General features: G+C 37.1%; 7 protein-coding genes across 7 annotated transcripts; 4 read left to right on the top strand and 3 right to left on the bottom strand.

The window, feature by feature from the left end:
• Window positions 1–1,179: 1,179 nt before the first annotated feature.
• EAF01_008911 (uncharacterized protein) lies at window positions 1,180–4,162 on the top strand (the record flags this gene model as incomplete). Its single annotated transcript, XM_038917167.1, has 4 exons — window positions 1,180–1,375; window positions 1,618–2,087; window positions 2,150–3,221; window positions 3,270–4,162. The coding sequence occupies 4 exons, from the start codon at window positions 1,180–1,182 to the stop codon at window positions 4,160–4,162; spliced, it is 2,631 nt and encodes an 876-aa protein (XP_038767561.1).
• A 1,023-nt stretch (window positions 4,163–5,185) lies between these two features.
• On the bottom strand, window positions 5,186–6,940 carry EAF01_008910 (uncharacterized protein; the record flags this gene model as incomplete). Its single annotated transcript, XM_038917166.1, has 4 exons — window positions 5,186–5,272; window positions 5,404–6,499; window positions 6,568–6,811; window positions 6,921–6,940. The coding sequence occupies 3 exons, from the start codon at window positions 6,938–6,940 to the stop codon at window positions 5,621–5,623; spliced, it is 1,143 nt and encodes a 380-aa protein (XP_038767560.1). The 3' UTR covers window positions 5,186–5,272; window positions 5,404–5,620.
• A 90-nt stretch (window positions 6,941–7,030) lies between these two features.
• On the top strand, window positions 7,031–7,894 carry EAF01_008909 (uncharacterized protein; the record flags this gene model as incomplete). The annotated part of the gene is made up of 7 exons (XM_038917165.1): window positions 7,031–7,076; window positions 7,126–7,156; window positions 7,213–7,261; window positions 7,325–7,371; window positions 7,422–7,450; window positions 7,511–7,547; window positions 7,603–7,894. The coding sequence occupies 7 exons, from the start codon at window positions 7,031–7,033 to the stop codon at window positions 7,622–7,624; spliced, it is 261 nt and encodes an 86-aa protein (XP_038767559.1). The 3' UTR covers window positions 7,625–7,894.
• A 179-nt stretch (window positions 7,895–8,073) lies between these two features.
• On the top strand, window positions 8,074–9,082 carry EAF01_008908 (uncharacterized protein; the record flags this gene model as incomplete). Its single annotated transcript, XM_038917164.1, has 2 exons — window positions 8,074–8,194; window positions 8,244–9,082. The coding sequence occupies 2 exons, from the start codon at window positions 8,074–8,076 to the stop codon at window positions 9,080–9,082; spliced, it is 960 nt and encodes a 319-aa protein (XP_038767558.1).
• A 174-nt stretch (window positions 9,083–9,256) lies between these two features.
• On the bottom strand, window positions 9,257–10,045 carry EAF01_008907 (uncharacterized protein; the record flags this gene model as incomplete). The annotated part of the gene is made up of 1 exon (XM_038917163.1): window positions 9,257–10,045. The coding sequence occupies one exon, from the start codon at window positions 10,043–10,045 to the stop codon at window positions 9,257–9,259; it is 789 nt and encodes a 262-aa protein (XP_038767557.1).
• A 1,368-nt stretch (window positions 10,046–11,413) lies between these two features.
• On the bottom strand, window positions 11,414–12,910 carry EAF01_008906 (uncharacterized protein; the record flags this gene model as incomplete). Its single annotated transcript, XM_038917162.1, has 1 exon — window positions 11,414–12,910. The coding sequence occupies one exon, from the start codon at window positions 12,908–12,910 to the stop codon at window positions 11,414–11,416; it is 1,497 nt and encodes a 498-aa protein (XP_038767556.1).
• A 343-nt stretch (window positions 12,911–13,253) lies between these two features.
• EAF01_008905 (uncharacterized protein) lies at window positions 13,254–15,950 on the top strand (the record flags this gene model as incomplete). Its single annotated transcript, XM_038917161.1, has 3 exons — window positions 13,254–14,039; window positions 14,094–15,774; window positions 15,826–15,950. 3 exons carry the CDS (start codon window positions 13,254–13,256, stop codon window positions 15,948–15,950), a joined length of 2,592 nt encoding a protein of 863 aa, XP_038767555.1.
• Window positions 15,951–23,555: the final 7,605 nt, after the last annotated feature.

Genomic DNA, 23,555 nt, shown 5'->3' with positions numbered 1-23,555 from the left:
ATAGGATAGGGGTTACTAGGCTTACTATTAAAAAAAGGGAAAATTCAAAGGGGTTGGGCTACAACTATTTCTCTATTTTACTGTTGATTCTTTCTTCTCGCTTGTCTTTTTCAGAGCTTGATGGATTTATTGAAAGGGTGGAGATGGAGATGGAGCGAGGAAAGGGAGATGGATCGATAGGAATCGGTGGATTTGAGGGCATACTTTTCTTCTGTTATATGATCGATGAATGAATGGGTGGTTGGGATTGGTGAGGGGAGAGTTTGCTTATTGTTGTCGTTGTTGTTGCAGTTGTTGTATTGAAAATGGTCAAATCAGAAAATCACAAAATATGAATTAATTGAAGTGTATAGTGAGATGAAGTGTTTTTTCTGGCTTTGGTCGGTATGTGATGTGATGTGATGTGAGGAGTGGACTGGACTGTTGATGAGTTGGAGATTATGTGTGGGTGTACTATCACCATGTAGCTAGATGTGTGTCTTGGGGTAAATACTGAAGGTTCTGGGAAGGAAGTATCTTTTTCGACCGCCATCTTATTTCAATTTGAATGAAAACAGATTGTGACGATGCACAGGTGTCTGAGTCTCTCGATCTTAAACCATATCGGCGTTTCCAGCAACCTCTGATACAACGAACTACTGGGTACCATAAATGGCACATCCCCAAGCGTCTCGCTGTGGCATGTGTGCTAAGGCAACAAGGCACCACGGCGCGCAGCCCAGCACGTCCCTGACATGGACCGAGCTTCTTTTTTAGCATCACAGCTTGAATCTTGAAGAGAGATTGAATGGATAAATCAATAAATCAATCAATCTTCAAGGGTTCTCGAAGATTGGTATTGGAATTGATCACGACGCCGCACACGAATTGGTCAATTCGATTGAGAGGCTCGAAACGGGACGTCTTCTTTTGAAAAGATTGGTTTGTTTGTTGATTGGTTTTGATTGATACGATACGATTCGATACGATACGAGACGATAGTTGGGGAATTTTTGAAGGCGGTACGCTGTTTGATCGATTGATTGAGAAGGCGGAGAGGAAGAAGAAGAAGAAGAAGAAGAAGAAGAAGAAGAAGAAGAAGAAGAGTTGATCGCGAATACGAACTACAAAGCGCATTGAGAATTGGCTTCGGGCGCGACTGAGAAGTGAGAGGAATTTAGTAGAGGGAAATACGAAAAGATGGCGGATTATGAGAGAGGTGTCGAGCGGGGAGGAGAGAATAGAGGAGGATATCAGGGTGAGGGGGGAAATAGAGGAGGGGAGCGTGGGTATAGTTATGGTGAGAGAGAGGAGAGGGGTGGAAGGGGTGGTGGGTATAGAGGGAGATATAATGGGGGTGGTGGGAGAGGTGGTGGTGGGAGGAAGAGGTATAGAGGTTAGTTGGTGTGTTTTGTTTTGTGTTGTTTTGTTTTGTTCTTTGAGTGGGGAGAGATGAGATGGATGGGGTTCAGGGATAGTAGTGAAAGCGATCGATGGAAGGAAGATTAAAAATGGAGAAGATAGCGATTTGGAGCATGAGCTTCAGCTTCGAAAGCTTTGGCGACAGCTTCGATTCTCGAGGGTTTGAATTACCACAGCACAAGAAATAAAGCTAACAGTATTACTTTCAAACCACAGATGAAGATGATCACGATCGACGACCTCAAAGACGTCGCTATGAAGAACCACTCATCGTCAAAGTTCGCAAACAACTTCTTTCCATCGCGGAATCACCTCTCAAGCGCGTCGAGACGGAAGTGGCCGAAATAGCCAAGACTGTATGCGACAACTACGATGATATCGAATTGCGCGATTCATTCTATGATTTGTCCCTGCAATTGATCGTAGAGCAACCTTTCAAGATTCCTTTCGTCGCTGCAGTGGTTATGGTATTGAATACTTTGAAGGAGGAAATGGTTATGGAGTTGTTGGAACGAGCTATAAAGGGACTGAATAAATCAATCATCAGGGGCGACTGGAGACAGGTTAAGTTGTATATGAAGTTCTTGGGAAGCTTGCAGGGTTTATTGGAGGGCGATGGCGTTTTCACCATCCTGCAGGATTTCTTGACCAAGGCCCTGGATTTGCAGACGGAAAACAATGAAGAGGTGAGAGATTTGCTTGATGAGATTGTCTTCCACGATTGTTTGGCTAACATAGAGATTTCTAGACTATCGGACCTGAATTGGTCAAGATTATCCTTCTTACTATTCCATATATCATGGCATCTTCAGCGACAGATGCTCATGAGAAAGCTGCAGCTATGATTGAGAATACTGATATCATTGCTTCTGAACCACACGTTTTACAAGCTTTGGTTGATCCATATCCAGGAGATGCTAAAGATGATACCATTGCGCCAGTTGGTGTTTTGAGTCTTTTGCAAAAGCAACTACAAGCTGAATCGCAAAATGGATGGGAACTTTTCTGTTTACCAAGACCATGGAAGATGATTGAGCCAGAACAACAAGAAGCTTTGGCTTCTGCTTCAAGACATACTTTGCCAACAATTGCTCTTCCTGAGGTTGTTGATGCTGGACCAAGACCTTTGTTTCCTGAGCTTTACTTTTCGGTTTATGCTAATCAGGATGTGGAGACTGTGCCACCTATCACGGATATTTCATCATGTCTGTTGAGAGATGCTTTGGTTGACACGATCAATATCTTGGATTACAACAGAAATGCCACTGCCAAATTCTTGATTGATATCGATTGTTATTTTGCTCCCGACACTTTTGTCAAGAGAGCCACACCATTCGACAGACTTCGAGATGTCGAGGGAGATAGATCAACATGGAAACCGGAGGATGTTGCAGTTGATGCAGTCTTTTCTCAGTTATTCCAACTTCCAGTTCCGGAACACAAACTTGTCTATTATCATGCTGTTCTGACGGAATCTTGCAAGATTGCACCAGCTGCTATTGCGCCGTCTCTTGGTCGTGCAATCCGTTTCTTGTATAGAAATGTGGATTCCATGGATCTTGAATTGACCAGTAGATTTATGGATTGGTTTTCGCATCATTTGAGTAACTTTGGTTTCACTTGGAAGTGGACTGAATGGATTGATGATGTGGAACTTTCTGATTTGGACCCAAAGAAAGCTTTCATTATTGGCTCTTTGGACAAGGAAATTCGATTGAGTTTTGCCCAGAGAATCAAGGGCACTCTACCACCTCCATATCAACAGTTGATTACAGAGGACAAGGAAAAGGATACGCCTGATTTTAAGTTTGATGATCCAAGTAAGTAAAGACATTTCGAAAGATACGAGCACTTCTAACAATTCACAGGCACACCATTCAGTGCTGAAGGACAGGAAATTCTCGCACTTCTCCGCAAGAAGTCAACAGAAGAGGAAATTCAACCCGTAGTCGATCGGATTCACGCTCTAGCAGTTGAACAAGCACTTCCAGATCCCCTCGTCCCATCTACAGACGCATATGTAACATCAATCTGCTACATTGGATCTAAATCTCTCAGTCACGTCCTCTCTTGTATTGAACGCTGTAAAGATCGCCTTCTAGCCATTGGACCCGTCTCTCCAGTCGCTAGACGCCAAATCATCACTTCGGTTATGCAATATTGGAAGGATCAACCGGGTATCGGTGTTAATATCATTGACAAACTTCTGAACTATACCATTCTCAGCCCGCAAAGTGTGGTGCAGTGGGCTATTGGTAGCGAAGGCAAAAGACTCAGCCAGAGTTTCGTGTACGAGATGGTTGAAGCTACTGTTGGAAAGGTCACTGGGCGTATTCGTCAAGTTCAGCTCAGCCTTCGTGTTCCGGGATTATTAGAGGAACAGAAACAATTGATTGAAAAAACGGTCGAGATGGAAAGAATCAATATGAGAGAATTGGGAAGGGAGATGGATGAACTTTTGACGGCTTGGGCAAATGGATCGAAGGACCAGGAAATCGAAATGGATGGAAGGGAAGAAGATCGGGAGTTGGTCAGAGGATGGGGAGAGAGATGGTTGAGAGTTTTTAGGAGAAAATTCGCGGTCGAGGAGGCTTGGGGTGTAGAGGCTAGTAGGTGGGTGGCCCCTCCCGAACCGGAGGTCGAGGAGGCGCAGGAGGTGGCGGTTGGAGAAGTTACGGCGGTGCAGAATCCGGAGGAAATGAAAATTGATGGGGATGCGGAGGGGGCTGCTGAGGCGGCGGATTATGAGGGGATTAGTTAGAGGGGGTTGGTAGGGGGTTTGGATCGGGGATGAAGGGTGGGTGGGTATAAGGTTGTGAAATTGAATGGAATGGAAAGGAGGTCCAATAAAAAAAGTAAATGGAGATGAGTGCCATATCATATTGCAAAGACAAAGGAGTTTTTCCAATTTTATTTATTTTTTCTTCATACGTTTCAGTGTTCACTTTTTGGGAGAGGGGGGGGAGTGTACGATAGAGCAGAGCATAGCATAGCAGAGTACCGAAGAGAAACAAAAACAAAAATGAGGAAGTTTACATGACAAAATAGTAAGAAAGATAGGAGATGAAGGAGCCTCCTCAATCCATCTTTTCTCCCTCTCCCAATGAGAATGAGCGTCTCAGCATTCAAAGGTTGAGTTGAAGCATTGATAGGTAGACAGACACACATATTAACACTTGCTTATTATACCAGATTTCATAACTAGCATCCAAAACATAACTTTCTATACCTCATCAAAAACATCTAAATATTATATTTCTATTATTTATTCTATAATAACTTCATTAATCCAATATCGATTTTAATAAAAATAATATTTTACAATAAATAATGATTATATTTATTATATACTTAATTTTCAATTAATTTAGAATTATATTAATTGAAATAGAAATTTGAGAATGAAAATCTCAAAACTAAAGACTTTTTTTCAGAAAATAAATTATAAAAACCTTTAAATATTATATTATTTAAACACCATTATCATTTTATTTATATTATTTTAAATCAATTCAAATTTGAAAGATTGATTTAATGAAATAATAGTTTTTGTTTGATATAGAAATTTTTGATTTTGAAGCTATATTAATAAAGTTAGGATTTTACAATTAATTGATTTTAGCTAAAAGATTGTGAAACTATGAAATCACGTTTTGAAAGCTAGTTATGTAATCGGGTGTATGATAATATGATACTATTCTTCCTACACTTTACACTTAACACTTTACACTTTACACTTTACGCTTTACGTATATGTATCTTTTCATCTTTTGATCTTTTAAATAATCTTTGAATCTTTGAATCTTTGAATCTTTGAATCTTTGAATCTTTGATGCTCCGTGAACGAGCATGGACCGATCGGGAGCTGGAGCTGTAGAAAAGTGTTACTAACTATTTTGCTCGATGCCAATATCCATTCATCTATCCCATCCATCGGATGAATGAATGAATGAATGGATAAATGGATGAAAGATGTAATTGTAACATATGGTGATAACTCACCCCTTTGAAACGCGGTTGTGAACGCCAGCCCTGATATATCTATCCATTGCCCGCGCATGATTTTCATGGGTAGGTAACTTTTCTCTTCTCCCTCTTTGGTATTCATGACCGTATTTATCTTCATCTTTTGACTTTTTATCTTTCTCCCAATCTCAATCTTACATCCTATAATCTCCCGCTTCAATAATTTAAATCTCCCGATTTCTCCCAAATTTCCTCACCTCCTTCCATAACCTTGTCCCCCATGACCTTGTGGTCCCACAGGTGGCATCCCCATCGGCATTCCCTGCGCACCTCCAAATCCAGGAGGTGCTTGCATATTTAATAAACCAGGCGGAGGAACTATTCCTGGTTGTCCAGGAGCTGGCATGCCTCCCGGTGGAGCGAATCCTGGTGGAAATTGGATTCCTCGTGCAGGTCCAGTAGTAGGATGTCCATATGCTCCGCCTGGACCAGTGGGTGGAACATGCTGATTGTGGAAGTCCATTTGTGGGCCGCCGTAGCCGGCTTGCGAAGGGGGTGGTCTTTGAGGGAGACCCGATGGAGGAGGTGGGAGGTGTTGGGGTTGTCCTCCTGGACCACCGCGTGGACCACCGGGGGGAGGAACGGAATTGTACGCAGGACGTTGTGGTGGGAATCCGGGGGGTGCGGTAGGTATGGGAGATTCGTTCAACATTGCTGCTGGAGCTTGTGGAATTCCGTTCATGCCTAATAATAATCCTGGTGGCATGTTTTGTAGATCTGGGATCACGTTGTGTTTTTTTGCTTGAGCTGCTAAGGCTCTCTCGGCTGCATCTCCGTGTCTTTCCCCCTTGCCATCTTTCTTGTATGCGTATTGGACCGAGATATCTTTGTTCATTAAATATTGACCGTTCATATTTGCGATAGCATCGTCGGAGGCTTCGAAGTTGGCATAGGATACGAAACCGTAACCTTTAGAAAGAGAGGATTCGTCGCGAGCGATTTTGGGAGGAGAGATGAGAGATCCAAAGCGCGAGAAGGTATCGTATAGAGTCTTTTCGTCCACCATAGGGTCAAGATTACCAATGAAGAGTTCTGCGCCGACTTCAACAGTCTTTTGTTTATCGGCAGAGGCCTGAATTTCGCAGTTAGTAAACTCTTCTTGATTTTGGAAGGCTGCATAGAAATAAGGATAAAACAAACCTTGTTCACACGGATCGGCTTTCCAAATAACCGTACTTGATTCATAATGCGCGCCGCATATTCAGCATCCTCCTCTGATATAAATTCCACGAATCCATAGCCTTGATGATTTTGAGTGACGCGATCTTTGGGTAAATGTACATTGACAATGCGACCAGCTTGTAACATCAATTCCCAGACTAAACTATCAGTAACGCGCTCATCGATATTGCCAATATAGACGGTGGCTTCCTTGTCTTGTTCCCTAAGAGAGCGGCGTTGCGCCATGATTAGCTCTTAATACTTTCTGCGGGTTTGAACTTGGGAAGGCTAGTAATTGGAAAGTTGAAAACTAGGAGAAAGGAATTATTTACCAATGTCTTGCTCCTGACATATTGTTGTTATTTAGATTTGATAAAGTAAGATTTGGATGGAAAAATGCAGCTGTAGTAAATATACATGGAGCTTCATAGTGAAGCTCAAGATGCGACGGAAAAATGATGGTGGATTAGTCATCAGCCTTGCTGATTGTGAGAAACCTTGATCACTTTTTTATACAGGAAGTAACAGTACAGGAAGACAAGCTAGAACATTTGATTCACAACAATATGTATGTATATTTAATGGACTCTCTCTTCTTTTCTGCAAGATACTCATTGTCTACAGCTCCGAATTGAGAAATTATATCAAAATGCAACTTTCCGAAGAATCTAAGGTTCGCATGCAGATGCCCTTCCTATGATAGATGGATGGAATGGTTTTGTTGACTTTGGAATAGGAGCGCATTGGAAAGCTCATTGACTATTCCCGTGTTGCTATCCATTAGTGAGGATATTCTGGATCTTTTATCTTGGACTTATGCTAATGGTCTACAGTGGTTACCTTCCATTGATCCTCTACCTTGGTACGAACTGGCAAACGACATGAAGCACAAAGACATGCATGCTAATAATAATTGAATTAGGATACACTCGCAGTGAACCACGCCCATCCATCGTCAGGTTAGTTTCTCTGCAGATACTCAAGACCAAAGCATGTACTAATGTCCATCTACAGACTCCTCTCTCCCCTGGCATAAGTTCCTCACAAAGAGCAAATGTTTTACTAGTCGATATGGATATGGAGATTCACGGGAAGGAATTGCAAGGCAAAACTGGGCTATAGATGGGAATACTAGCATTAACCAGAGAACGATAAGACGGTCGCAGCATATGAGGCGTTCATGAAATAATGAAATGCTCAGGGAGCTTATGTTTATGGTAGATACACACCATACGAAGATAATTGTACAATAGCGCAAAAAGCGCAATCACCACTACGAAATCAAAACCATTTTCTGTCTCCCGTTCCAATTTGAATGCCTCATTCTTTGTCGTCTGAATAATGTGAAACTCTACCCAAGATACCATTTGCCCCCGCCTCGGCAAGCCCCAGAAAATTATGAAGCTTCATTTTCGTCATCGGTTGTAGATATATTGCCCCTCGCAACTTCATCATTTTCGCAATGACGAACATAAATCTTCCCTTATGACCGAAAATCATGCGCGCATCTCTCCCGCGCTGGTCGAGACAATTGCTGGCCTCTCGGCCGGTACAGCATCTACCCTAGCTGTTCATCCTCTTGATGTTATCAAAACGCGATTACAAAGTAACTTCATACCCCTCCTTCCTGCCCAACCCATTGCTAACACCACCAGTTCATCGCAGTACATCTCACACACCAGCAAGCGGTCTCACCATCCTCCGTAATCTAACCCAACAGCCTCAGCCTCTACAAAGCCTCTACCGCGGTCTAACGCCCAATCTCATCGGCAATGCCAGTAGCTGGGCCCTCTTCTTCTACTTCAAAAATATCTTCGAATCCTCGCTTCGTTCCTTCCACAACCAACCCTCACATTCCAATTATGCCTCTCTTACACCCATCGACTACTTTGTCGCGTCCGGCTCGGCAGGTATCATGATTACCATCACTACAAATCCAATCTGGGTGCTCAAGACCCGAATGCTGAGTTCGGACCGAACTAGTAAAGGAGCGTATCAAAGTATGTGGCATGGCGCTCGACATCTATGGCAACATGAGGGAGTACGAGGATTCTACAGAGGTGTGGGTATCAGTTTGTTGGGTAATAGTCATGGAGCCGTCCAATTTGCTGTCTATGAACCCCTGAAGAATTTCTGGCGTAATCATTGCTCACACCAGACCCTAAGAGGTGATAGAGAAAGTTCTCAGGTTAAACTGGGGAATACGGCGACGCTGTTACTTAGTAGCTCGGCGAAAATTATTGCGGGAACAGCAACGTATCCGTATCAGGTTGTGAGGAGCAGATTGCAGACGTATGATGCGGAGGAAAGGTTTGGGAAGGGGATTAGCGGGGTTGTGGGGAAGGTTTGGAGAGAGGAGGGATGGAGGGGATTTTATAGAGGGCTCGGTACGAATATTGTGAGGGTTTTACCGGCGACTTGGGTGACGTTCTTGGTATATGAGAATGCGAGATTTTATCTACCAAGGCAGTGGAATAGAGACGGAGAGGAGTAGGAAAGAGGTATAGATAAGGTAGGGAAATTTCGCGAGTTGTATTTGTATTGATTGTAAGCTATCATACGCGCTGATTTGGGCTTCCGATGAGATATAGACCATTGTACTATAGAAGCTTCAGGAGATTACATTGCCATCTACCGTTAAATAGAGGATTGGTTACCATGTCTCCGATCACTTCTTGTAACAAACTACTTCGCCACAGCCAGTCTTCCACCAGCATCCCTCTGCTTTCTCCCAAGCATCCCATTCCTCAATCATTTCCTTAATTTTCTCATTACTGTCCACAACTCCTAGCCTGACCGCGTTTTTGCCAACATCACCAGTCATCAATGAGTTCTTCCAGCTCGGTTGCATCAGATAACTGTGACTCTCCACTACACTCTCATTTGCAAACCCCGCTTCTCTAGCCCAGTTCCCTAAAAACTTCCCAGCATGTGGCTCTGATCCTTTCTCTCTGATCATCGCTTCCATAATCGCGACAGTCCTTTTGAGTCCAGAGGTTGAAGGATGAAACAAAGAATCCCCCATATCACCCTCTCTACAAGCGACAAATCCTCCTACCTTACAAACTCTCCTCATCTCCTTGATCGCTCGCACCGGATCTGGTAAATGAATGAGGAGCTGATGCGTATACACTACATCAAATGTCTCGTCCTCAAAAGGTAATTTCATCACATCACCAATTTGGAATGAACAATTGTCCAATCCCAGGTCTCTGGCTTTTGCATTAGCGACCTCGATGACTGATTCTCCGGCATCGAGACCGATAATTGAACCCTGAGGAATCAGTGAGGCAACATCGCTTGTGATTGAACCGGGGCCACAGCCGAGATCCAAGATGTGTGATGTGGGGGTTAGGTGAGGTAGGAAATAGGCGCAACAGGTCGAGGCGCGACGGAGGGAGTGTCGATCTACTACTGCAGGGCTGTAACCGAGGGAGTAAGTTTTGTCAGATGCCATGATTTATATGATAGGTTGTTTCGTTGATGGCTGGTCTGCATGAAGAGAAGCGCTATTTGCTATTTAAGAAGTTTCGCTACGGAGATAAGATGGAGGTAAGTAGTGATTACGTCACCGTGACTTACTTTTCTCGATATGTTGTGGTAAGTAGAGCAAGCCAAAGCTGCAAAGGGATGAAGCTACTAATAAGTAGGAATTGAGATGTATCAAGTATGGGGCTGAGCTCATACAGAGTAGCAGTTTCCTTGTACAAGGTGAATTCTGCCTTGGCAAGCGGACTACAGCCTCGTATGTGCTGTTCGGCTGATCAGGCGAAAATGCCTCAGAGACATTCAATGAGCGAAACGAGAGATCCGTTAACCTATAGATATACTAAGTATAAGTATATAAATACTTCTACATACCTTCACCGACAGTAAACTTGGAGTAAAGCTTTACAGACAAGTAGGCCTGGCAGGTAATTTGAATACACTTGATCCGGAGTGGTGCACTGAGATTGATCTGACCCAGTATGACTCTGGAGAAGATATTGTTTGAGCCGGATAATGGTTGATAACATGATATTCGCTTCGGTTGAAGCATTGAATATACCTTGTCCAGATTCAAGGGAATACTGATATACAATGCTCGAATTAACAATGAACACTTCGAACAATCGCCCAAACTAGAGAAGTTTGACATAATTAATGAAATAACCTTGAGGTATAGAAGTAACATAGAAATGAAGAAGGACATATGCGACTACGCATGGCGGTACCCCTTCTTAGTTATCTGCCTTCTCCAATGTTCGGCAGTGCGAGACGCGAGGGTTCCACATCGCATTGCTCATACCTTCAACACTGTATTTGTCAAGCCTTCATGACCAGTTTCTCAGAGCTCCTTGCCAGTGTCCATACCGCCTGCATGTACACCAGAAGGATAGTGGACGCAATTTGAAAAGGCTGTAGGCGATCGGATAGTAGTTGTATCACAGCCTCGAAAACGAAACTAGAGTCTCACAATCTATAAACCACTGCGTGTTTCCTTTTGGCGACATTAGATGGTATCTTCATATGCATTGTATGGGCACCAAGAAGGCGTACAAGCCAACGGTGTCATTACCATGGTCGATTGGCTGTCAGGACGGATAATCATTGGAAGATAACAGCCGGCACTCGTTTACCTTGCCACATTCACTAGCCACAATCAATGGAAATACCTAGTCCATCTGTGCACGTGTAATGGATTTTCGATACTACAATTCCACTTTATTGTGTTTCCAAGAAACTCCAACTCCATGCCGTCCCAATTATGCTATACAACTAAAGAAATCCCAGCACAAGCCTTCGCATATATTCACTTTTCCTCATCGGGACCATTCCTATCTCTTCAGTCTTGGCTTATTGTGCTGTCCTTGCCAATGCTTTCAGGAGAAGACGATAGCTTTCTAATAGTCTTTCGGGTTTCCCTGAACACTGTCATTAATCCTAGCAACAACTTTAGGATTAGCATGAGATAGGGCGATCCCGAGAGCATAAGTAAACTATCCTGAATATCCTTATGCTTTGCCTGCCTTGCCTCCTCTGCCAGTTGCTCTGCATCTTGCTCTTCGACCACGGTAGTATCCGATGGAAACCAGGACGATCCGTTCTCTGATTGTGACCCATCCTGCAGATCTAATACCGGCTCTGACATTACCACTGATGTGTTCTTCGGATGCCGTTCGGAGATTCCTGTTCCACTTTGAGGTGTGTTTGTTAAAATCAGAGATGCTCTCGAAAGATTTTCGAGAGATGGATATGTCGGGTCAAATGGATCTAAATTGGATACCCCCAGACCCATAGGTTTGCTATCGACAGTAATGCGTTCGGTGGAAGTTGCAACGAGCGTCGACTGCCGTGGTCCGGCAAATATCGCAGCTCCATCCCTTTCCTCCCCAGTTCTTTCTCTAGGCGTCCCTGCCGTGATCCCTCCCATGAAAATTGATGCAGGTAGTGCATCAGGTATTTCTGTTGGTACCACTTCTAAGTTTTCCATCTCCATCATCCTCGGAAGACTATTGGCGAGGATATCAAGACGAGTGCTATTGCGGTCCCCTCGCGGAAGATGGACAAACGTTGTGGAAGAACCCTTGCTTTTGTCTTGGTCCGAAGAAAATTTCAAATGTCTTAAGATATTGTCCTTCGTGCTTTTCAACTTCCCTTTTATGTTAACCTCCATTAAGAAAGGTCTGCCATCGTGTTCGAAGGCGAAGGCAGTATGGATCATATTGCTATGCGTTGTATGCTGTTCGAACTCGCTCTCTGTAAGCTCCCATTCCAATGTTCTATATATTGCTGTATGTCGACCTTTATGGGTGGGATGAGTTGCAGGTCTGAGCCTTCCATTGAATATCCATCTGCTACTTAGGATTACCTCTTTGGAGGTGTCTAGCCCTACTCCACCACCACCATTGCCAAGGATATTAATATTTGGAGTTAGAAGTAGATTCTTTTTGACTAGCATTCGTCGTTCTGGTCCGTATAGTTGTTTAGGACCATATTGATCGGTAATATGAAGGCGATCCGACACTGACTTCCGAATGGACCGCCTTTCCGTGTCCTCTCTCGGCTCGCTATCTTCTAAAGTGATCGAAACTGTTGCACTCGATAACCTGCAATCGTTTGGCTGATCAAATCCAAGGCTCATATAAATAACCCCTGCAGGATTTTCAGCTTCTCCCATAACTCCCCATTTCGACTTAGAGAGTCGAAATTGGCAAGTTACTCCAACCTTTCCGACTTTTTGATATTTCAGACATGCATTGGGAAGATGCTCGATCCTTTCCAAGGTGCGCCCAAACTTTCGTGCGATAATTGGAGTATTGCTTAAAGGATTCAAAGCCATTATGATGATTTTTAGATTGGGTGTAACATGTGGTTTTGGAGAGTTGACTCAGATGAAAGATGTAAAGAGGATAAGATTGGCTTTTTGCACTTGGTATGTAGGATCTTACTTTATTTTTATTCTTCGAATGGCTGATCGTGAAACGGCAAATGATAGAGGCTGTGCTCAAGCGATGTAACCTGAATGCATGTAACAGTCGAGCAGCCTTAATCTCAGCCAGCCTCCCACGATGAAATCAATATCTATAATTTCACAACATCTACTAACACAAATATTCTTCAATTTTTAAACGTCAAGCGGTGCTCTGAAACTTTCAAAATACTCTTCAAACAATTAGCTTTCTATGTCTCGCTTCGCAGGTCACTACCCACCCCCGCCAACTTCTGCATCATCACGTGGGGATTCGCTCTGGTCCCGCAATTCTCATACAGCTTCTTCCATCTCCACTGCTCCGATGAGGTTGTCAGCATCCACAGAGAAACGTAGTGTATCTTTCAAAGAGCCTTTCAAATATGAAAGAGATTATGAAGAGCTTGAAGACGACACCGAAGACTCTTTATCCGAACGCGAAAACGAACTCAGAAACCGATGGGACACAATAGCAGCTCGTTACTTTCGTGAAGTTGAATCATTATCTCCAAGAGGTGGCTCTATTCTTCCGTCTCATAGCCGCATACCGATTTCTTCGACAGAGAATAATTCGTGGACTCACAATTCAACAAAAGACTCAACTATTTACCTTGAGTTCGAATGTAGCGAAGATATCGAGATTTACTTAGAGGAGCTTTCTCGTTTAAGGAGACTCGGGAGGTGTCATGATGCCAAGCGATATTTCAAGTCTTGCTCTGCCTATTGTGGCGATCATCCAGATCTAATCATTGACTATGTTGATACCCTGATATCGCAAGGCGCATGTAAGGATGTTCTCGAGCTTGTCACAAGTGAGAATCCTCCAATTTTGGCCAAGGATTGTGGTCAAATTTACAATCACTACCTACATTCCGCATTTTGTGTAGCAAAGGCTGTTACTTCAGGGTGGTCAGAAGATGCAGTTCTGCAATGGGGACAGGCAAAATCGGAGCTGATTTCGGAATTGAAGCGAGACTTTAATAACTTGAGTCCAATTCAGGTGAGATTCAATATTGGGTCGCTATCATTCAAAATTATAACTTACTAGTATTAGATTCGATTTCTCTGTCATCTGGTGTATCTAGAAACTCCGCATGTGGGATCAATGAGTTTATCGTATCCAAATCCTATGGTTGGATTAATCTCTGGAACCGAGTGGCGCGAATTGTATTCACATCTCCTATCGACGAATAGAGTTTGGGATCTGCGAGATATCTTTTGTCATCTACTACGCTCATCGACTGTGAAACAAGTGGTAGAGATGCTTTTTGACACGGAGATGAGTCTAGACTTGTCTATCAATACATTCGTGACGCAGTGGATTCAAGAGCAAGATGAATCCACATATCTTGCCATTTTTGACGTATTAGTCACACTGTTGCTTCGGGGAATTCCGGACGAAGGACCCCTTGACAAAGCAGACCAACAATGGATTGATCAATGCATAGTCCATACCCGAAAGATTGCAACCTCAATCAGGGAGAACTTTCCTGCAAGCATTAAGTCTAGCCCTTACTTGCGTTGGATTCTAGCCGAAGTAAGATGGGCCGATGTATCCGGAAAAAGCCAAGAACCATCGCGGTGGTCGTATCTTGACAATTCTCCTGGGCTATTATATTTTGATGGCCGTCTCCCTATTTACGTACCGTTTGCATCAGAGAATCCAGGTTGGAAAATTCCACCTCACTCAGAGCACTCTATTGAGCTGTTGACGCTCGGACTGAACACTGCACGAGACCTTGGTCATTATTCTTTGGAAGTCCTCTACTTGGAAGAGCTCGTGTGTAGATCAAGCGTTCCACAAAATTATCTTACTGATTTAAAAACCCTACAAAAGAATGTAATAGGGAACAACTCCGGTTATCTCAGTGCATGCTTGGCTCAATATCTGTTAGGAGCAGATCAAGATTCACAGAAAGATCTTAGTAGTCAATTATGTGAGATCGATAGACAAGATGATTTTGCAAGTAGAGAAGAGAACCCCATCTTGAAATGGGCCCAGAGACAGATTCAACATGCACTATCTCAATCTCTGGGGGGCTCTCAAGAACAGCAAGATCTTTACTCGTGGATGGAAAGGTCGGCGTATCATCAAATTCCTGAGCATTACCGCGACCGGCTTGGGCGACCTCATCCAGCTTCATATGATCACAACTACTATCGGGGAAGAGACAGAATCGCGAAATACGTCGCAGAAGGCAAATTCTCAATACCATACCATTCTAAGATAGCACAGCCCAGGGCGAGCTCCAACCGACGACGGACAAGCCCGTTACCTCCCAGACGACCTGATTCAGGAGTGAAGGAAAGCACTGGTTCCTCCATTCTACGGTCACATGAGCTCCCTATTAGGAGAGAAATGAGCCAGCCTGCATACATGACTACTCCTCTTAAATGCGCGCAAAACTTCAGCGATAATCGGGGCATTAAGGATCTCTCTGAGCGTTTCCGTGTGAAAACGCCGACAGTTATCGACCGCTCTATATTGAATCATCATGATGATTTAGAGAAGAAGGACCGGGAGTCTTCACTATCTCATGGGCGAAATGAAATTTCTTTGGACCAAGCAAGAGAAATGTCTCCTCCAATACAAGTGGACAACGAGGGTGGAATTCGAAGTGTTGAGTTAGAGAGTAGGAGTGACTCGTCACCTAGAACTGATAAAGGTAAAGGGATCGACAAGCATCATGATGCCCCTTGTGAATCTTCAAAACCACCAGAAGTACAAGAAGACGGTGAGAAAACTTCAACACTTACGATATAGAAATGGCTGCTAACCATTGCAGGCTTAGAGGCAGATCGTACTGGGCGCCCGAATGATCTGTATTTTGAAGACGAAGAAGAAATTAGGAAATTCTATTATATATATGCGGGTAGCTATGACTCAGAAGTAGTGTCTGACTCTGAGTAGTGATTCGATGCTAATTTGGAAGGTTTCAACTTCCGTGAAGACTCGAGTGGTGACTAAGGGGCAGAGATTTGAAATGCTTGCCAAAACAGGGCTAAACACTGGGTAAGATATACCCAAAGTAACCCAAGGTATAACCTAATTAATATTATATTTAATTCTACCTTTATAAAGTAAAGTAATTATTTTATAAATTATTTAGGTATTCAGAGTACTTATAAAGTATATAATATATATTAGGAATGTTTGGGAATATATTTGAGATTTGAGAGATTATAAATATTATAAAACAAGCTTTTTTTTAATTCTTTAGTATTAAAAATAATTATAAGCTTGTTAATACTCTTTATAATTATTTTTCATACCTTTTAGAACCTATGTCTATACTCATATTATATAGTTTTATTAAACACTTAAATGATGAAATAATAATTAAGTAATTAATTATATAATTGTTATCAAAATTAAAATATTAAGGCTGTAAATATATCTACAATATCTAAAAAGAAAATCAAATTAATTTTATTTTATTTTATTTTGAATCCTTTTATTTTGATTTTACTTATATTTAATCAGATTTTTATATATTTATAAAATATTAGAAAGAATTTTTTGAAATATTTACTAATTAATATAAATCTATTAACTTGAAGATTAATATTATTGATAGTATATTCTTGCTAAATGATATAAACTTTATTAAGGGAATAGGGAAGGAAGAGTTGATGGAGGATATTGATTTGAATATTGAATATATGAAATTGCTTGTGTATAAGGATAAAGGCTTGATTCAATCTGTTTGTAAATATATAAATGTTGAATGATTAAAGATTATCTTTCTAAATAGTTTTAAAGGGTGTTAAAAGATTATAAAATCAATTAATATGAGTAGGTTTCATTAAAAAAGAATTAAGATTAGAATTGGGATTCTTTATCATTTAATAGATAATAATTATTACTAAATGCTAATACATTTAATATTATTAGTTTTAGTTTAAATAAGAGTAACAATGTTAAGATAAATATACTTAATACTATATCTTTACATACAGCCTTAAATTGTTTAATACTACCTATTTAGGTAATAGTTTTGATACAATCTTGATAAATATAAAAGAGTGGAATTAAAACAATCTTATTATTAAAATCAATAAGATAAATAGGGGTGTAAGTAAGAATTGGAGTTGGAGTTGGGTAGAAGTGGGAGTGGGAATGGAAATGGAAATGGGAATAATAGTATTATTATTATTATTATTATTATTATTATTATTATTATTATTATTATTATTAATGAAATTATATATAATATATTAATATAAATTATAATAGAAATAATAACTTTTTATTTTATAGTAAGAAAAGCTGGAATAGGAAAAGGAGAGGTAATATTAATAGGAACAATAGTAGTAATAGTATTATTTATAAAATTAATAGTAATAATAATAATAAGTTTTAATACTCGAATTGATATTAATATAATAATAAAAATAATAATAAATAAGAAGTTTTGCTTTAGAATAAGGTTTATAATATAGAAAGTTTTATTTATTATTTTAGAATTAAATAAGATTTTGATAATATATAAATTTGATAGTAAAATGAAAGTGATAATAAATATAAATAATAAATAAAAAGAAAGAAAATAGAAAAAGAAAGAGTAAAATAATATTAATATATAATATAATTGAATTTACTTTTTTTATTTTAATTATATAAAAATTAATTTAAAGGATATTTATATATTATTAAAGATTTAATTTGTTATAATCGAAAGAAAACAAGTTTTATATTATAATAATTTATTAAAAGTAATTTAAAGATATAATATTAATTATTAATATCTTATATTATAAAACAATAATTTTTATTCAAATTATAATATATATTTCAAGTCAAATAAAAAAAAAATAATAATAATAATAATAATATTATTATTATTATTATTATTATTATTATTATTAATATCAACAATCTCAATATCTTTTTTTTCTTCTTTTTAAATAGAACTCCTTATATACACAAATAAAGCATATATCAAATAGTATTACTGAATAAATTAGTTTTATACTTAGAAACTAATAATTCAGTAATATTAAAAATATATTCTAGAAAAGTAAATATAATTAAAATAAATAAATAATCTTTCGAATCTAAAAAAGAATTGAAAGCTATATTAGAACTTTATTTATTATTTAGTTATATTATTAATTATATATTCATTTCGAATAATATAAGAAATTTTTAAATATTGATTTAATTTTGATTCAAAAGTTAATACATAAGTAATTATAAATAATATAAATTAATCAAAATTTATATATAGATTAGTATTGAAATCAAAATTGGTAGTTAAAATAATTAAAATAAAATCATTATTATTATTATTATTGATATGTATATCTTAAGCTTTTTATTTTATAAATATTTGAATTTGATTAATATATGTTTTATACTTTAAGAATATAGATTTAATATATACAATTACTTTTAAATATATTGGCACTTTATTTCCGTTCTTGATTTTATATAAATATTTAATTAAATCGAATTTATAATGAGGATTAAAAACTAAAATTACTTATATATAATATATATTTATATTAAATTCACAATATTTTTTGAATATTTCGAAAGCAGTTTTAGCAATAATTTAAAGAATAGAATAATTATTATTAATTGCTATTTTATATATTTATCAAATTAAAAGGATATAAGTTAATATTATATTTTAAAATATAGAATAGATATTAACTTATACTTTTATAATTAATAAATGAAAGTATATAAAGAATTACTTTAATTCAATCAATATTAGTTAATTATTATTAGTAAAAAACAAGTTCTTTTTAATAGATTTATTTCAAATTTATATAGTTAAAACAGCTGTAATGAATATTTATTAATATAAAACTTCTAAAAGTATATTATTAATTAAATTCTAATAAACTAATATATTAAAAAAAAGGTAACAAAAGTTGATTTTATATATATTACATTATTACTTAAATACATTATAGAATTTTCTTTTATTTTAAAACATTAAAATAATATTAAATATACAGAAATATTATCAGTATACAGATTATAAACTTAATTCAATTGAAATTTGTAAATATATCGAATTTTGAAAGGTTTAGATTTTAATACATTTAAATCTATAAACTTATTAATATTAATTAAAAATACTAATAAAAAAGAATTTACTTATTTGTACAATAATATTATTTATATAACTAGAACATTGAATATCTTTATTAATTCTATTAAAATAAATAGAATATTATATTTTCTTTTTTTCTAAAAGAGTTATATAATTTATAAAAATTATTCTTTTAAAATAATCAAGTATAACATTATTACAATTGATATTATTGTGTATAATCAAGATTATTATTTTAATAATATTAAAATTATTTGTAATATTGAGGAGCTTTTGTATAAGGTATTTGTTAATATAAAAGGAATTAGTGAGTTCAATAATATTAAAAATCGATTATTAAATGCTATTAGTTGGAAGAGTATAATATATAATAATAATAATATAATCTAATTGATTATATCTAAACCATTTATTTATAATTAATGAAAAACATCCTTTATTATTAATATATTTTCAAAATTCTTTTATTTTGATTACTTTTATATTTTCAAAATTCTCTTTCAAATCCTTTATAAATTAATAATATAATATATTTTTAATAATAGATATAATAAACTTAATAAGATTATCAAATTATATTTGATTTATAATATTAAATAAAAGATTGTTTTTAATAATAAATTATAAAAAATAATAATATTATTAATATTGATAATAATATTATTAATATTGATAATAATATTAATATTAATAATAATATTAATATTAATTTATTAATAATTTTGAAAATAAAAAGAATAATTTAAAACCTTCTACAATTTGAATTTAAATTGTTATTTAAGCTTTCTCTTTGTTTTCAAATATTATAATATCTAAATACTTTTTATAATAATGTAATTTGAAGTTATTAATATTATTAATAGCTCTTAATATAATCTTTATATAAAATATAATCTAATTAGATATACTTAATTTATATTTAGTATATTTGCTTTGAATTTTCTAAAATATATTGAAAAAAGAGAAGGTTTGAACCTTTAAATAAAAAGGTTTTTATAATTCTAAAAAGTAATATATTTAATAAATATAAAATTAATTATAAATATTAAAAAATATTATTAATAAATTGTCTAGTATATTTATTATTAATATTGTTTAAAGGAAAAGATATATTTTAATTAATAAATCTAAAGGCAATATTATTAATATTATTATATAGTAAATATAAATTATTTAGTAGATTGTTTTAATCTATTATATTATTATTATTAATATAAAAAGATATAATTGATATAATTATTTGAAGAAAAAGAAACTTACAAAATAATGTATTAGATAGAGTAATGCAAATTTCCAATAATATAATTCAAATAATATAATCTAATATTTTTGATTCTATTATATAATTAAAAATAATCTTCTTTTTAAATGATAATTATAGAATAATTATATAATATTTACTCATAGGTATTCCAAATACCCAGATTATTTAGTAGAGATACACCCTGTAAAAGCTTACAGGGTAGCATATACTACCCCGTAAGGCTAAATACCCCGGGTAGGGTACAAATGCTTAGCCCTAGATGCTATTAGTTAGATAAAAATTTGGCAAAAGTAAACAGTATTTCCTTAATACATTAGTCTTGTCTCAGAATTTGGAAGTTAAGTAACTATTACTATCTGCGAATAAGTATCACTACCTCGTTGGTGTCTGGCATATATTACGGGATCATCTAGATAGGGCCAATGACTGTCTTTCAATCCATTCGACCCAGGGAGTGCGATGACTGGGTAACATTATTCAGAAAATGCTGCCTTAAAAGATCGGAAGTAAAAAATATCCGACAACATACCTTTCTTACATTTCGAAAGAGTTTTTGAACGTTACCGTTTCATTTCAAGTTGGTAATTTAAATTTGATCTAGTTTTGATCATTAGTCCATCCTGTAGAGCTCGATTGCCATAAACACAGATTAATCATCTGAGAATTGAGGATCTAGCCTCCTAATAAATATAAAACGAACCAGGACTGAAGAAATCATACTAATCACAATATTCGATCAACACTATCCAACACACCACAATTGGTATTTCCCAAGAACTTCAATGACTAGCGCAAGCCACAAAATTACAGACATGCAACAAATACATTGAATTGCGTACTAAAAAGCCGGTACAGGTGTAATGTTTCTTGGTTAGATTTTGTGATAGGCTAGCCCGCTTTCTATTGGGTCGTTCATTTTACGTCAAGCCAGATGAGCTAAGTCCAGATCCGGGATACTCTTACTATGCTCTGATGTTGGCTATAATTTTGTCATTACAGACTAAAGCACTGCTATAAGATTCCTAGATGACAATCTTTTGACGCAAGGTGAGAATATCGCCAAAGCGAGCTTCATCCCATCATTATACACCGTAATTATCTTTGATATAAATAAGGGATATAGGAATAACTCAAAGAAATGTACGTGAATATCAGATGAGCAAAAACTGTTTCTCATTCCCTGCTGAGCCTTCACTGGATAGATATTATAAGTAAGCAGAAAGTGTCTCCAAAGTGCACCAATCGCTACAACTAACTCACATTGTACCAACCAGCCTTCTTGTTCCAAACAGGTCCGTGAACGCGGGAAGTTCAGATATGCAACAAAACAAATTCTGTGCATCTTTATGATATAATAGGAAGACTGTTATACACTACTAAAATACCGAAGCTAAAGATTGAATCTTGAATCATATGTTAAGTCATTGCGCATAAAGCTTAGATGTGCAACAAGACAGATTTCGTGCTTTTTTGGTATATCATTGGAAGATTGTTATATACTACCAGAAGACTAAAGCTAAAGATAAATCTTAAATAATAGGTTCCTTAAATGATAAGTTATGTTATTATGCATGAAGTTTAGATATGCAACAAGACAAACTTTGTCCTTCTCTGCGATATCATTGGGGAATGTTAAACACCGTTCATATACTAAAGCTAGAGATATACCTCAGACGATGTTGTGTCATTATGCATGAAGCCTAGATATATAATAAAAGTATTTTCATGTTTCTATGACATATTATCGGAAGAATTATATAGACTACTGAATCAGTAATGTTAAAGTGGCATTTTGAATAATAAAATATGTCATTATGCATGAAGCTTAGATATGCAACAAAGGAATATCATTAGTTTTATGGGATATAATTGGAGAGATACAACAAATTAGCGTGATTGTTGCTCATTTCCTAGCTTCTTAGAGACAGTCCTACACCATACCAAGAGTTTTTAAGAAAGCTCTCCTGCTTTAGTCAAACTTGTGTCATGTTAACTTCCTTTATTCCCTCCAATCCTCATGCTTTAACAGTTTACTATTGTCTAATGAAAGCATCACTTACTCGCAATATGATAAATCATAAAATTTTCGAAACCAGTTCTTCTTTTCATTACATATCTCAAAATAGCAGATGAATAGATGAGGAACATTTGATTCAATTTTCCAAAGCTTGACATTTAAGATGCACAGCACAAATATGACTTCGAAATATCTCGTGATTCAGTTTCAGAACGGGAGAAGAACATCGAAGTTTGTAGAAGCGCTTGTGATCCTTCTACTCAGGTATAGCTAGAGTGGTTCATTATGAAGTTCGACTACATCAATGACAGACGTGGAAACCTCACCCGTATCTTATTTTCATAATGCTCATATTTTTCCTTTCGAAGATTGTTTACTCGAGATTATCACTTCAGGTAATACATAATGGAAAAAGAAAGAATACATTATGTACAACATAACATTTAACTCGTTTCCCCTACGCTTCCTTTCCTTAAGCATCCTTTTCTTTTGAAGCGATTATCACGACCGTCGAAACTTCATACCCAAAAAGCAATACCTACAGTTTGCCAACTATAGAGTATTCGAGAAATCCTGTTCCTTAATAACTTAACCTACGAAGTAGGTAGTTCAAAGCTAATCGACATGGAAAGTTTTCGAGTATCCAATAACGTACAAGCAAACCTGCAAACTCATCCTTATGTTGCATATCGCCGGAGGATTTCGCCGGCCAAGAAGCATACAAAGACGCTAATTTTCAATCATTAAAAGTATAAACATTGTGTTAAAACACTCCGCTGTAGAAGAGATACATGTACAACTAATAACAAGCCCCCAACTCTCCAAACCCGTCCATTTGTTGCATATGGTCGGAGAATTTTCGCCAGCCAAGAAGCGTACAAGAAAGCCAAGTTCTCGCCCACTCGAACTTAAAGCTTAAAATCAAGACCAAAAGACTAAACCAAATCACAAAGACTGATATAACCAATCTCAACCCGCCAGTCTCAAACCCCATCCGATTGTTGCACATCTTCGGAGAATTCTCCGGGAGCGGCCCTCCTTAGTCAAGAAATCGAGCATCCACCACCACCATCCCATCGCCCATCCAATACCTCCTCCAATCCCTCAAAAGCACCCCTCTAACCAAATAAGCCATGATTTTCTGCCCTCTCCAACCATCATAACAAA

The sequence above is a fragment of the Botrytis porri genome, assembly GCF_014898465.1.
Source record: "Botrytis porri strain MUCL 3234 chromosome Unknown BPOR_012, whole genome shotgun sequence".
Classification (NCBI taxonomy): Eukaryota; Fungi; Ascomycota; class Leotiomycetes; order Helotiales; family Sclerotiniaceae; genus Botrytis; species Botrytis porri.
Note: the sequence above shows the minus strand (reverse complement) of the source record. Positions and strands in the feature narration are given on the sequence as shown.